Raw genomic sequence first — 13,659 nt, forward strand, 5'->3', positions numbered from 1 at the left:
AATTCTTACTATACGCTACAAGTGGCCTATATGTTTTTTATTGATTTTCAAAAGCTAAGTATTCTTTTTATCTGCACCATTCCCGTTAGAAAACTGAAGCCCAGACACCTTAATACAAGGTTGCCATGCCATTGACGGCAGTCACACAACTTGGCCTGTCAGACTTCAGCATCTGAACTCTAAGTACCTGAAGTTCCACATCCTCTCTCTCTGCTGTGTTACTACATTTTGTGGGGCTCCTGCTTGATCTTCTCTAATGGAAACATCCATTTCCTGGATGAAAGCGTCTTCATCAAACACCTAGGGTCTACTACTGCTGTGTTCTTGATTATGTTAGCATTGTATCTATTCATTTCTTTACAGGTTATGAAGAGTCTTCACATACATCATACAATTGACTGGGGCATGAAACTCCACGGGGCAGCTACTCTTATTATTCCGATCATACAGATGAGGAAACAGAAGGCTCCGATAGGTTGAGAGACTTCGGGAGGTCATGCATCTAATAAGTGGCATAGCTTTGTCAGTCTAATAAACCAAACCTGACTTTAGTTCAATAAAATATAAGAAGTCACCTCTGTCTGGCCCCCTGAGTGTGTCTATGGAGATAAAATCCCAAGGCAAGTAAGTATAGGGTTCAGAGAGAAGAATCAAAATCAGCATGGATATTGAGGGTCATCATAATAGAGATAATGACTATGTTGGTAGGCAGAAACTTGCCACAGACACCAATTAAACGCTGTATGGAACAGGAAACGTGTTAGAAGCTGACATGGGTTCAGAAGCTATGGCCCCAGGATTGGAGATGACGAGGATGCCCCCAAGAGGTTTTCATCTCAACAATGCATAATTACATCGTGGCTGGTGAGGGCCTGGACAGCGGGGTCAAGGCCACGTGAATATGGGAAGTAAAAATAAACCAAAGACCGAGAGTCATTGGAAAATGCCAATAATGATTCCGTCTGCCCTCATGTTGAGGTCTCGTGCATCTGCTTTGCCTCCATAAAAACCAGGTGAGGGATGGAGGGAGGAAACATCAAATCACTCTCACATCAAGCACCTACTTGGTGCTAGGACTCTTTCTTCATTCATTGATTTTAATAGACTCTGGGATGTATCTATTTTTGCCCTCTTTTTTTTTCCCCCAGGAGGGTATATTTCCCAAAGTAACAGAGTTAGCAAGAATTACTTTCAGGATTTGTATCCAGGTCAACAAGACCATCTCCTCTTACAGTATCCATTCTACCCTGCTGTCTGGACCACCACAGACCTTTAGTCATGATCAATTCACAAATCCCCCCAAGTGACCCTGAGCTAGTCCCTTAATGCCCATTAGCCTTAGTTTCTTCCTTTGTGAATGAGGAAGATGAGAGAAACATACTATACAGGTGGAAAATCTATATATTCTTTACATGGCAATGGGACATTATTTTAAAAGATTATGTCACCATGTCTTTGGGACCCCATTCCAAGCAGAAAATGAATGATGTACCCATCCATAGAACGAAGATTTTGAACAGCTCCTGCGAGCCAATGAAGGTGCTAGGAGTGATGGTGATGGTCGGTGGAGAGCATGGGTACAGGTACATGCCCAGAGCAGATGGTGTCACAGGAGACACAGGCATTAAGTAGATAGAAAAGGAATGGTAAACTGAGATGACCTTGGGGTGCACTTGGGAAGTCAGAGTGCTAGGAGAGCATACCACACCAGTCCCAACACAGCCTTTCAGTACAAGGATCACAGCTTTATGCACTGAGATCTGAAGGACACATGGAAGCTACTGCAGGAAGGAACCCGGAAGGCTGGTTCCAGGTGGAAGGAAGAGCCTGTGTGGAGCCTGTGGAAGGGGAGGGAGACGTGAACACCTGGGGAACTGAAAGGAGATATACTGGTGATGCATTACAAATCCATGCACTTGAAACTTATTCCATCTTATTAACCGATGTCACCTCAATACATTTAATTTTTAAAAAACAGAAAGATTAGTGGGGTTGCAGCTGAGATAGCCAATAAAAGGTGTGAAAGCAGGTGTAAGAGGTAGGCAGGGCTGGGTCCCGGCAGCCCTGTAGATCATCTTAAGTTTTTGCTCTTTCTCCTAAGAGCAGTGATCAGTCACCCAAAGGTTTTAAGCAGGTGGCGAGATAGAATTATGATCAAATTCTGACTGCCTTCTGGAACATAGATTGGAAAGTGATGATTAGATTTGGAGACTTAGTTAAAAGGCCATTGTGTTTTGGAGGAAGAAAGATCTTAGTTTGAACTCTCCGCTTCTCATTAAAATGGACTAATTAGCATCATCTGAGAGCGACACTGCTCACAGATCCAATGACTGACCTTGTACCAATATTTTGGAGTTGAGCTGTTGCTCTCTCATTCTCTGTGACATTTCTCCTCGAGCTGGGAAGGACCTCGGAGAAAATGAGCCCAGTTGTTTCCAAATTGTTGTAGAGAAAATGATAAAGTGTCATCTTAATTTCCCAAATGAGCTTTAATTCACAATTCCATAAAGAAAATGGATGAAAGGTGGCACTAGAGGTGAGGGGCCATTGTTCCCTACTCAGGCTGCACCCCACCCCTGCAGGGCACAGGGCGCGGTTATTGCAGCCAGAGTTCCCGGAGCACCTGCCCCAGGCCCCCAAGGATTGAGTCCGGCCCATGCAGGGCAGAGCCGGGACCTGAACTCAGACCCCTGGTCCACACCAGTGTCCTCTCCAGCATGCCCTGAGCCTAGAGACTGAGGTTTGGAGGACAAAGGCGTCTGTAAATGCCTCTTGGCAGGACTGGGAGAGCAGGTGGTCAGTAGATATTTAAGGAAGGCACAGAAGTCAGCTAATTCAGCATCCCCCATGCTGACTGGGGCTTTTTTCTTCTCTCCCTAACTTCCTTTTCTCCCTTCTCTCTCTCTCTCTCTCTCTCTCTCTCTCTCTCTCTCTCTCTCTCTCTCTCTCTCTCTCTCTTTCTCTCTCTATTTCCCTCTCTCTCTCCTTCTCCCTCCCTTCTTTGCAATGAGAGGTGATTTCCACCATAAGACAGTGCTTATTCTGGGCAGGTCACCCATCACCTGGATCATCTTGCCTCCAACAGGTAGAACAGCACAGAGGTGACAGGAAAGGAAGCTGCCTCTTACTTGCTGTACAGCTTTCAGGAAGTCACTGAACATCTCTGTTCCTTAACTGCCCATTCATAAGATGGGGTGTGTGAGAGCTACCTGATTAATGAGGTGAAAGCATACAGAGCAGTGCCTGGCCCATAGTAAATGCTGTAGAAGTGTCTGCTATTCAATGTTGCCTTGGACCTAGAGTCAGTCTTTTCTGACGAATTTGGTTTCCAGTTCACCCCGCTTGCATAATCCCTCTTCCCAGAGCACTCAGCTTTTACAAAGTACTTACTTCCCAGCACACCATCCCAGGTGAGACAGACACAGACCCTCCAAGGCAGCAGAAAACAATTATTATGCGCATTTTACAGATGAGAAAACCAAGGTTCGGGAAGTCTCACTGTCAATAAAGGTCAAAGTCTACTTCCCAATCTCTCCCACATTTTAACTGTACAATGTAAGGATCTCCTGGTAGCAAAACATCCTCAGAAACCTCCCTTGTGGGTCCTGCCTCCCCTTGACCTGTCCACCCACAGGACCACGGTCTGACACTAGGGCCAGCTCCTGCAAAGGCTAAATCTGTCACAGTGCCCCTAGGGTCCGCCCAAAATCCTTTTGCATCACGGGCACCCAATAAACATCTGGTTGGGTGTTGGACACCCCATTGGCAGGTCTGGTCTAGAGCCTTGCTGCCCACATCCCAATAAGCACTGAGTCCTGGGGTAGATGAGTCTGACTTATCTTAGTGCTTGCAGAGCCCAACCCAGAGTAAGCTCGCAGGAGACACTTGCTGCGTTGACCTGCACTGACCCGGGCCTCTTCTCTCTAACTATGGGGCACGTGCCTGATGTGTCTGCCTGGACTTCAGAATGGGTTCAAGGCTTAGCAATGGAATCTCAGCACACCACACGGGAGAATATAAAACTCTAATCCTGCTCCCCCTCCCATGACCTTGATGAACTAACCCTGCCTTTGGCATCAACATACACTCAAACCAGGGAACCCAACCAAGCACAGCTGCCTCTCTCTGCTTGCTGCTGCACATGCGTAAAGCCTGCACAGGGCTCTGGCCCACCACGCCCAGCAATGGAGTCGGCGAGACAATTCCAATCCTGCCATTCCCCTGCCCTGTGACCGTGGACACGTTAATTCCATCTCCGACTTAACGGTTCCCTCATCTATGAAACACATCCAATAGCATCAACTTCACCAAGATAGTGTGAGGACTGGATGAAAAACTGCGCCATCATCATCGACACTCAGAATTATTGTGCATTAAGGTGGGCTAAACAACTCATTTATAAGCAAAATATCAATGCCTGTTTTAAAAAACAGCAATAAGAAAAGTAGCTAACATGTATTGTTTCCCACCTGCCAGACAATCTGGTAAGCACTTCATGTGAGTTACAGCATTTAACCTCCAAAACACCCTTATGAGGACGGCAATATTATTAATCCCATTTTACAGATGAGAAAATTGAGGTGCAAAGATGGTAGTAAATTCACCAAGGCTCCAATATAAGCAGGTGGCAATGCTGGGATTGAACCCAGGATGTCTGGCTCCCGAATCTTTACAATTTGCCAGATCTGTTGCCTGTTACACTAGCTACTCAATAGCAATTGTTATTGCTTTGTGTTTGTTATCATTAATCTTATTTGTCCTACCTATAGGATAGGCATCTCTATCTCCAGTTACACTCAATTTATCCTGCGGTACGTAACTCCAAAGAAGACTCCCTCTGCCCCCGGTGACCCATACCTCCCAGTATTCACACCCTGGATCCTGGGCTTGGCTTTTGGCCAACAGAACATGGCAGAAGTGATGCTCTCTGACTTCCAAAGCTAAGTGGTAAGGAGTCGTACAGCTTCCTTTTAGTCTCAGGATGCTGCCATGCTGTAAGGACTCCAGGCCACAGAGAGAGAGCAGGTGTAGGTACTCACTGGCAGGCCCACCTGAGCTCCCAGGTGACAGCCAGATCAACTGCCCGTTCTGGGAGTGAGCCACCTTGGATGTCAAGTTCAGTCAAGCCCCCAGATGACTCCAGCACCAACCAACTTGACAGACCCCCTCCCCCGGCCCTAACCCCTGACTTGTATCCAGTCCACCTACAGGACCATGCAAGATGATAACAAAGCGTTGTTTTGAGCCCCTAAGTCTTAGGGAGAAAGAACTGCTTAGCATCAACCATTAAGCAGAACACCTGCTCTGTCCTCCAGCCCAATACGCAGGTCCCAGCACACCTTGAAACAGAGTTCTAATTATCTCTATTTGACTTCTCACTAAAGTTTATAGGTAAATACCTCTTTCAAGGAATAACAATTACTATTGGTGGATCTTAGGCACATTATTTAACTCTCTGTGCCTCAGTTCCCTTATCTATAAAATAAGAATATTAAGATAGTAAGACTACCTAGTTCAGGGTTGCAGTGAGGAGGAAATTAGTTAATGCAGATAAGATACGTAGAACAGTGCCTGGCATTTAGAGTACAAAGTAACAACTCTCTCGCTCTTTCTTTCCCTCTCTCTCCAACCCCCACCCTCTTAGCAGCTCTTCCATTTTCTTTTAACTGAGTCAGGCACTGTACTAGGCTTTCTACATTTTAAAACCTAAATCCTCACACTGAATCTGAAGGCAAGTGTCATTGTCATTACGCCACACTGCAAATGAGGTGGGGGGAGGCACACGAAGCCTCTGGGCTGAGAGATGATGGAGTCAGGAACTGACCCAGCCTCCACAACGCCACTCCCCTGGGACCGCAGTACAAATCCCTGGGACACACGTGGTAGTGGCAGCATCCGCTTGGTGGCCTCGTCTCCCACGGAGCCCGGCACACAGTGCAGCCCAGCAATCAGTTCACTTCCAAATTCCACTCCCTCGGTGCAGGTGGCCCTAGATCCCCAGGGTCAGCACCCCTGTCTGCCACTGCTCCGTGGCAGGGAGCTGTCCTACCTGCTGGCGTGAGAAGCACTCATTGAGGCCTTCAACTCGGATGTCAGGAAGCAGCCCACAGCAGCGAGCAGGTCAGCCTCGAGGGACCAGCACAGGCTGGATTCCTGGGCTTCTCACCTCCCAGGACTAGCACTCAACAGCCTTTAAGTGAGTGCAGCCAAGTGACCTGCCCAGGTGGGAGTCCCTCCTCTCCCATGAGTGGAGGGGGTATGCTATTGGATGTAATGGAGTGACCTGTGCAGGTGGAAGTCCCTCCTCTCCTGTGAGTGGAGGAGGGATGCTATTAGATGTAATGGACTGACCTGCCCAGGTGGAGTCCCTCCTCTCCTGTGAGTGGAGGGGAGATGCAATTGGATGTAATGGACTGACCTGTGCAGGTGGGAGTCCCTCCTCTCCTGTGAGTGGAGGAGGCATGCAATTGGATGTAATGGACTGACCTGCCCAGGTGGAAGTCCCTCCTCTTCTGTGAGTGGAGGAGGGGTGCTATTGGATGTAATGGACTGACCTGCCCAGGTGGGAGTTGGGCGAGTGGAGTAGAGATGCTAGGTATGATTACCGTGCATTTTCTCATCTCAGAAGCAGAGAAGGCAACACTGAGAGGTGTTCTCGGAAGGCCCTAGAGCGGGAGGACATCTCCGGCTGTCTACCCCTGACGGCTTGCACAGGAAGAGCAAAGTATTCTCAGGTGTGGGCGTCTGTGCTCAGGGAAGTGAAGGACTTGCTCCAGGTCACGGAGCTGCGAGTGGTGGACATGCTCTCACCTCAGCCCCTGAGCAATTTCCAGGGCTCTTTCCATCACCCAGTCCTGCCTCTCCTCCCTCCCTCCTAATGCCTGTCTAGCTACTGCCCTGGGGCTGCCACAGGCCTTCCCTATACCTGCCACATCCTGTGTGTTCTGTGCCCTGTGCCTGCACATTCTTTTCACTTTTAGCAAATGTCTTCCCGGTGTCTTGAGGGCCTCTGGACACCCCACTTCGTTCTCTAAGGTGACAACCAGCAAAACTGAAGCCAGTCCTATTTTCAGCCTGGGAACTGTTACCCTTTCCCACACGATCTGGATCCAGACTGGTCGGTCCTGAGGTGCACAGTGCTTCACCCAAAGGTCTTATCAAAAGCCAGGTGGTGTTTATGCTGAATGACATCCCCCACAATACACATGCTCCAGGCCTCACCCCAAGCACCTCAGAAAACGACTCTATTTAGAGATGGGGTCTTTAAAGATGGAATTAAATTAAAATGAGGCCACTGAGGTGAGCCCTGACCCAATAGGACTGGTGTCCTGAAAAGAAGAAGCGATTAGGACACAGACCCACACAGAGGGAGAGATGGCCATCGACAAGCAGAAGAGAGGGCTCAGGAGAAAGCAACCCTGCCCACACCCCCAGCCCACACTCCTAGCCCCGCCCCTGTGAGCAATCAATGTTGTTAGACCACTCCGTCTGCGGTACTTTGCCACAGCAGCCCTAGCAAGCTAATACGGACCAGACAGAACACAGAGGTTGAAAGTTCAGGGCATATTCAGGCCACAGTGAGACACCCATTGTTTCAAGGCAGCCGGAACCGGAGGGGAGAAGCCAGGGATCATCTGGACCCCACAAGGCCTCTCTTGCCACCTCCAAAGGCATCGCCTGCATTGCATTTGCCCCTGAAGCAAGCAGATGCAAGCTCACACCAGGCCCGGCCTGCGGAGGCGGTAGGCGGAGGCAGCACTCACCTCTCTCTAGGCAGCTGGTGGTTGGGATTGTGGCGGCAGCGGACGCTGAGGCCGAAAAGCTTGCGGGCGGTGCGCTGGATCTTCTGCCGCTGGGCCTCCATGGAGCTCTGCAGGAGCTTGTAGCGGTTCTGCAGGTCCCAGTCGTTGCCCCAGTGCTGATGGATGCTCCCGATGGTCAGGAAGTGGTTGCTGGGCAGACGCTTCATAAACGATTTAAACTCATCTGGCGGGAGACAAAGGCCAGGAGAGAAGGCTGAGCCTGCGAGCCCCCAGCTGAGGTCGCTCACCAAGGAAGCCATCCTGCAAGGAACACTGGCTGGAGGCCCAGGGAATAGGGTGCTCGCTTGCTCCGCTCCCAGGAAGGGGTGCAGAGGCCACGTGTCAACACGAAGGCTCTTTGGCTTTGCTGCTCCGGGAGTGACCCTGCATCCTGCTGACAAACTTGTGTTGTCTGAGTGCCAACTGGAGAGCAAACCCCGCATAGCACGTGTTTATATTTACTCAGAACCGATTACACCCAATCTTTGTCCAATTCTACATAGAAAACCACATGCCTCCAGGAGGATGGGAGCTGTAAACATAAGTATGGCGGAAGCAATGTTAATAAATCCTAGCCAGATACTGTTCCCTGCTACATGGCCAAACCCCTGTACTCGCTCTCACTCTGAAATACAGAGAAGTAGCAAATGGTCGATAGGTGTTAAAAGCACATTTGCACCCACGGAAACCTCTCTGATGTGATCTTCAGGTGTGACGGAGGGCTGAACGGATCAGCCTCCCCACCGTGGGGCCTAGTCTAATGGGAAGTCGTATGTGCCTGCCATCTTATGTCAAGTCCCATTTGGGGGAACTCCAGCTTCAGAGATGGGAACAAACTCCAGAGCCTCCCGGGGGAAGGTCTTGGTCTGCGTGATGCTAAGTTTCCCGGTGTCAGCAAGCGCTACAACTTGACAACTTGAAAGTATCTGGGTCAGCTCTCTCGTTCTACATATAGGGACACTGAAGTGCAAAGCGAGGGAGGGACTTTCTGGAGGTAGAACAACCCGTGAGTGCCCCAGGCAGGGCTAAAACCGGAGCTGCCGTTTTCCCATCTAGTTCTTACTGGCCCGCTTCGGCGATGCCCCCATCAACTATTGGAAAAAATAAAGAATTAAGAGGTTACATTTTTGGCAGGTAAAAAGGTAACGTATATATATATATATGTCCTAAGCCTAATATTTTCACTTTGTTACAAAACCTACAAGAAAATTTCAGGTATAATAGGCATTCATTTTATTTTTAAAAATGCTTACATAGCTCTCTTTAAGCATCAGGCTCAGTCTTAAACACCTAACACATATAAGTGATTTTATAGCAAGCCTGTGTGCCATTTCATAGAAATTGGGGCACAGAGAAGTTCATTAACTTGCCAACGTCACGCAGCCAGTAATGACGAAATTACAGCTCTAGACTGGCTCTGAATCTGATGCTCTGAGTTACCATATAACACTTACTCTCTATACAAAAAGAGCATCGTGGGAGAAACAATGAAATGAAAGGAGCTAAAATCATGCGTACAGGAAACCCATCTCTGACTCCAGGACAGCCAGACATGCATGCCTGCAAACTGCATCTCGCCCACCCACAGCTGTGTGACCATTATTCTCTCAACGCTTCAATGTCTCCATCTGTCAACCAGGTATAACAGCATCTAATTCAAATGTTGAGAGGGTGACATGGAACCGTATCTGCCTAAATAGTTCCTCAAATCCAGAAGGTGCTCCGCGGATGGTTGTGGGACATGGAGAGGATAAAACAGGGCTGCACAGATGGATGTATTCGGTGCACAGGCTGCAGGCAGGGCACTGGGCTCCACTCTGCTGCTCTCGCCAGCCCGGTGCTCCCCCCATGGAAGACATGCAGCTCATCCTACAGATGCAGCTCATCCTATAGACTCAGCTCATCCTATAGAAGCAGCTCATCCTACAGATGCAGCTCATCCTATAGACTCAGCTCATCCTATAGAAGCAGCTCATCCTACAGATGCAGCTCATCCTATAGACTCAGCTCATCCTATAGAAGCAGCTCATCCTACAGACGCAGCTCATCCTATAGACGCAGCTAATCCTATAGATGGCTCTGCTGACCTTGAGGGAGGTAACGGTCCTTTCAATGGACCCGAATTTGGGTCAGATAAGAAAAAGTAATTTAAAAGTTAAGATGGTATATTTTCTTGACTAAAAGTGGAAGGTTCCCTCCCATTGAGGACACGCAGACCCCCATCTGTGTGTGTGAAGTCGGTCCTGTTTGACCGCCAACACTCCAGGGCCATCAAGGCATCAATGGCTTTTACCTTGAGCTGGTTGTGAATCTTTAGAATTACCTGGTGCTGGGTCATTAAGGTTACAAGCTCAAAACAAGGAGGAAAAGACATATGCACAAGCCACATGGACGTGGATGGGTGGATGGCTCTGTCTCAATGGCTAAGCACACGGTATCTAGAGTGAATATGTGCTCCGATGGGGGGGAAGCATGGCGCCAGGAACTCCCACGGACCATCCAGCTTACTCTGCAGCATCTCAACTCTCTTGTTCCCTCACCCGCCCGCCCACTCCAAGTAGTTTCTTTTCCTTGGGTGTAAAAATTCTACACTAAAGACCCTCCTGCTCGTGCACATGGCTGCCGTTCCCCTCTGCTTTTTAGCAATGGGGAGAATCTCTTTGCAAAAGCATTTAATCAATTGCTTCTTTTGTTTGAGGCCAAATAGCCATCACAATCCATTTCCATCTCAAACGCCTCCCTTTGATGTGTTCCCAGGATTTTAAATGGACTAATGGGTGCAGGTTCCTAAGGCACCCACAGCTCCCGGGGCTGGGTGACCTTCTAAGAGCAGAGTCACTGATGCATCCTGAGCGCTCAGGGCTGGATGGGGACTCAGAGTTCATAGTAACCAGTGGTTTCCAAACACAGCTCCATGGAGCTCAGCTTTTATCTGCGGTACACAGTGGCTCCGAGGTATGATTCTGTTTGATCAAAGGGTTTCTTGGCTACATATTTAAATAAATTCAAAAATTAAACACATAAACATGTCCTCTCATTTATTAGATGAGGGAATGGAGGACTGGGGGGAAAGTGGAATTAATAAGGTACAAGAGCTGCTGTGAGCACTGGGTCTGGAACCAGGGATTCCATTACCGACTCTGCCATTTGCTATGTAACCCTGGGGAAGACACTGGGCCTTGGCACCCTCCCTGCTCTACAATATAGGAACACCATTACTTACTCTAATGCAGTTCTCGTAATAGATTTAAGGAACATAAAGTTGTTTTAAAAACAGTAATGCTCTCTCTATATGTCCATTTACTTAACAGATATCTGAGCACAAATTATAGGCCATTATTTGGCATCTCTTCGTGGAAGTCTCGAGGATTCCCCAGCTTTCATGTCCAAAACAGAATACAGTTTTCTTTCCAAACCTTGCAGGGTGTCCTCGCTCAGGGAACAGCACCGACATCCATCAAAGCACCTGACAAATATGCCCAAGAGGAGTTCTGGGGATCTCCTCTCGCCCTTCCTTTCTCAAGTCCTGCTAATTCTCCCTTTAAATAGCTCAGCCTCTCTGCACATTTCCCACTGTTACTCCCTGTGCCATGGTCCCAGCCCACATCACAGACACATCTCCTAGGTGCCTGGGGTGGCCTCCCATTGGCTGGGTGCTCACCCTCTGACCTCTGGCCCCAGTCAGACACGTGGACTCTTTTCTCCCCCAGTGGCCTCCCTGACTCCTGACCACGCCAACCTCCAGCTCTACACTCTTTGCTCACAGCAGCTTCTCATTCTCCACACCGATGTGGTTAAAATGTCAATGACTGGCACGGTGATGTGATTCATGCCTGGCTTTCCCATTAAGCAGAAGCTGCATGAGGACCGAGATCCAACTTTGCACCTCAGCCCCACGGTGGCCTCAGGTGACTGACTTTCCTCCCCTGAACCATAGGAAGCAGGTAATGGCTACGTTATCTGAGCAGTGACTTCCGGCTTTGACAGTTGGTGAATTATTTGGATATCTATATCAATATCTATATAGAGATGTACATAGACACAGACATATATACACATATATGTGTTTCTTAATTTAGACTCATAGACTTAGGAATTTGTACAAATACTTTGAACTCTCCACTCGTCTCTTAATTAAGATAGACTCACAGACTCCAGGAATTTGTACAAATACTTTGAACTCTCCACTCTGCAGAGGCGTCCTATGTGCTATGGGGCATCTCTCTCTCTGTCTTCCGGGTACACAGAGACAATCCATCACAGGCCCATAAACCTGATTGCACAGTTCATTATTCTATCCCGTGGAGATTTATTGAGTGCCTACCCCCTGACAGCTACGAGACCCTGCCCTGGACTCTCCAAAGTGGAGGGGGGGTGCTCAGGGAGTGTTCCCTCACAGCAGCCCTCACCCCAGTTAGACACCCGCCTTTGCTAGGCTTGGCTCAGGGCCATTTGTGCAGCAGAACTAAGCCAGCTCTCTACCTGAATTCTCCAGGTCCTTGTAAGCCTCGGCCCAGGACTTGGCCATGTTGGCCAGCGTGTACTCCATGATCTGAATGTCAGTGATGGGGCAGTTGCACTGCGGGAACTCCTCGGCACACTGGCATCGGCACTGGCTGTTCTGGCACACGTACTCGCCCTCGCCGTTGCACATGATGTAGCTCAGGGCCGACTGGACAAACTTCTCTTGCAGGTACGGAGGGAAGATGATCTGCAGGCCTGTTTGAGAGGAGCAAGAGATGGGGAAACGGAAAGGTTAGAAAAGGTGTTTCATTAACAGCTTCGAAAGGTGACGGGAGGAATCTGAAGCTGCTAGCTGTCTCCCGGTGTGTCGTAACCAAAATATCTCGGAGCCCGCCTCGATCCAGACAGGCCCCTGGTTGCATTGCTTCTACTTAAACTTCTCAGGTCATGACCTTGGCCATCTCTGAAATTCAGGCTCCATTTCATTCTATTAGGACTGAGATCTGGTATAAACCTTTTCCATTTGGGGAGGAGAAAATCCTTATTGAAAGCAGAGGATTAGTGTTGTGTGTTGTTGTTGTTTTTCTTATTTCCTTCATTTCTTTCCTTTTCCTTTCTTCAAATATTTATGAGCACTATTTATGAAGCACAAGTCCTGAGCTCGGCACTAGGTCTATGGAGATAAAGAAGACACAATGCTAGTCTCTGGGGAGTTTACAGTATAATCAGCAGGGAAAGACATAGACACACATCATCCTCACACAGCTTTATAGGCCTGAAACAGGAGGGCCAGGTGAGGCGTCGGGCAGCCGAGGGCTGCAAATAGCCCTGCCCGGAGAGCAGGGGAACCTTTCTAGAGGAGATGGTACTGGGCTGGTTGAAAAGTGAATCAGAGACCATCATGTACAGAGAACAGGAAGCACATTCTGAGGAGAGGAACCGCAAGAAGAAAGACAGAATGTGAATGAAACGAGTTTGGCTGGGTGGGTGCCTGCAGTAGGAGAACAGGTTTCAGAGAAGAGCAGAGTCCAGAGTGCAGAGAGCTTAATTATATGCTAAGGAATTTAAACTTCATTCTGCAGATAAAGGGGATACTTTGGTAAATTTCAATGTAAGACTGATATCTGAAGAGAGATATCATTTCATAAGACCACTGTATCATACAAAATAAAATATTAGCCATGGCCAGTGTGGGTCAGTTGGTTAGGCATCGTCCCATGCACCAGGAGGTTGCCAGTTAGATTCCAAGTCAGGGCACATGCTCAGTTGAGGGCTCAATCCCTGGTCGGGGGGTGGAGGGGGGAGGTGTGCAGGAGGCAGCCCATCCGATCGATGTTGTGCTCTCACATCGATGTTTCTCTTCCTCCCTTCTTTCCCATAATCAATAAACTAT

The 13,659-nt window shown here is 48.6% G+C and overlaps 1 protein-coding gene across 2 annotated transcripts in view; it reads right to left on the bottom strand.

The window, feature by feature from the left end:
• Nucleotides 1–13,659, bottom strand: part of BRINP1 (bone morphogenetic protein/retinoic acid inducible neural-specific 1) — a 143,123-nt gene that overhangs the window by 14,844 nt on the left and 114,620 nt on the right. For both annotated transcript variants that reach the window (XM_006773978.2, XM_006773979.2), the window contains exons 6-7: nt 12,285–12,521; nt 7,764–7,986 (exon numbers count right to left, since the gene is read on the bottom strand). In XM_006773978.2, coding sequence (XP_006774041.1) covers nt 7,764–7,986; nt 12,285–12,521 — 460 coding nt within the window. The remainder of the gene's footprint in view (nt 1–7,763; nt 7,987–12,284; nt 12,522–13,659) is intronic.

This window comes from Myotis davidii, unplaced genomic scaffold, assembly GCF_000327345.1.
Source record: "Myotis davidii unplaced genomic scaffold, ASM32734v1 scaffold964, whole genome shotgun sequence".
NCBI lineage: Eukaryota > Metazoa > Chordata > Mammalia > Chiroptera > Vespertilionidae > Myotis > Myotis davidii.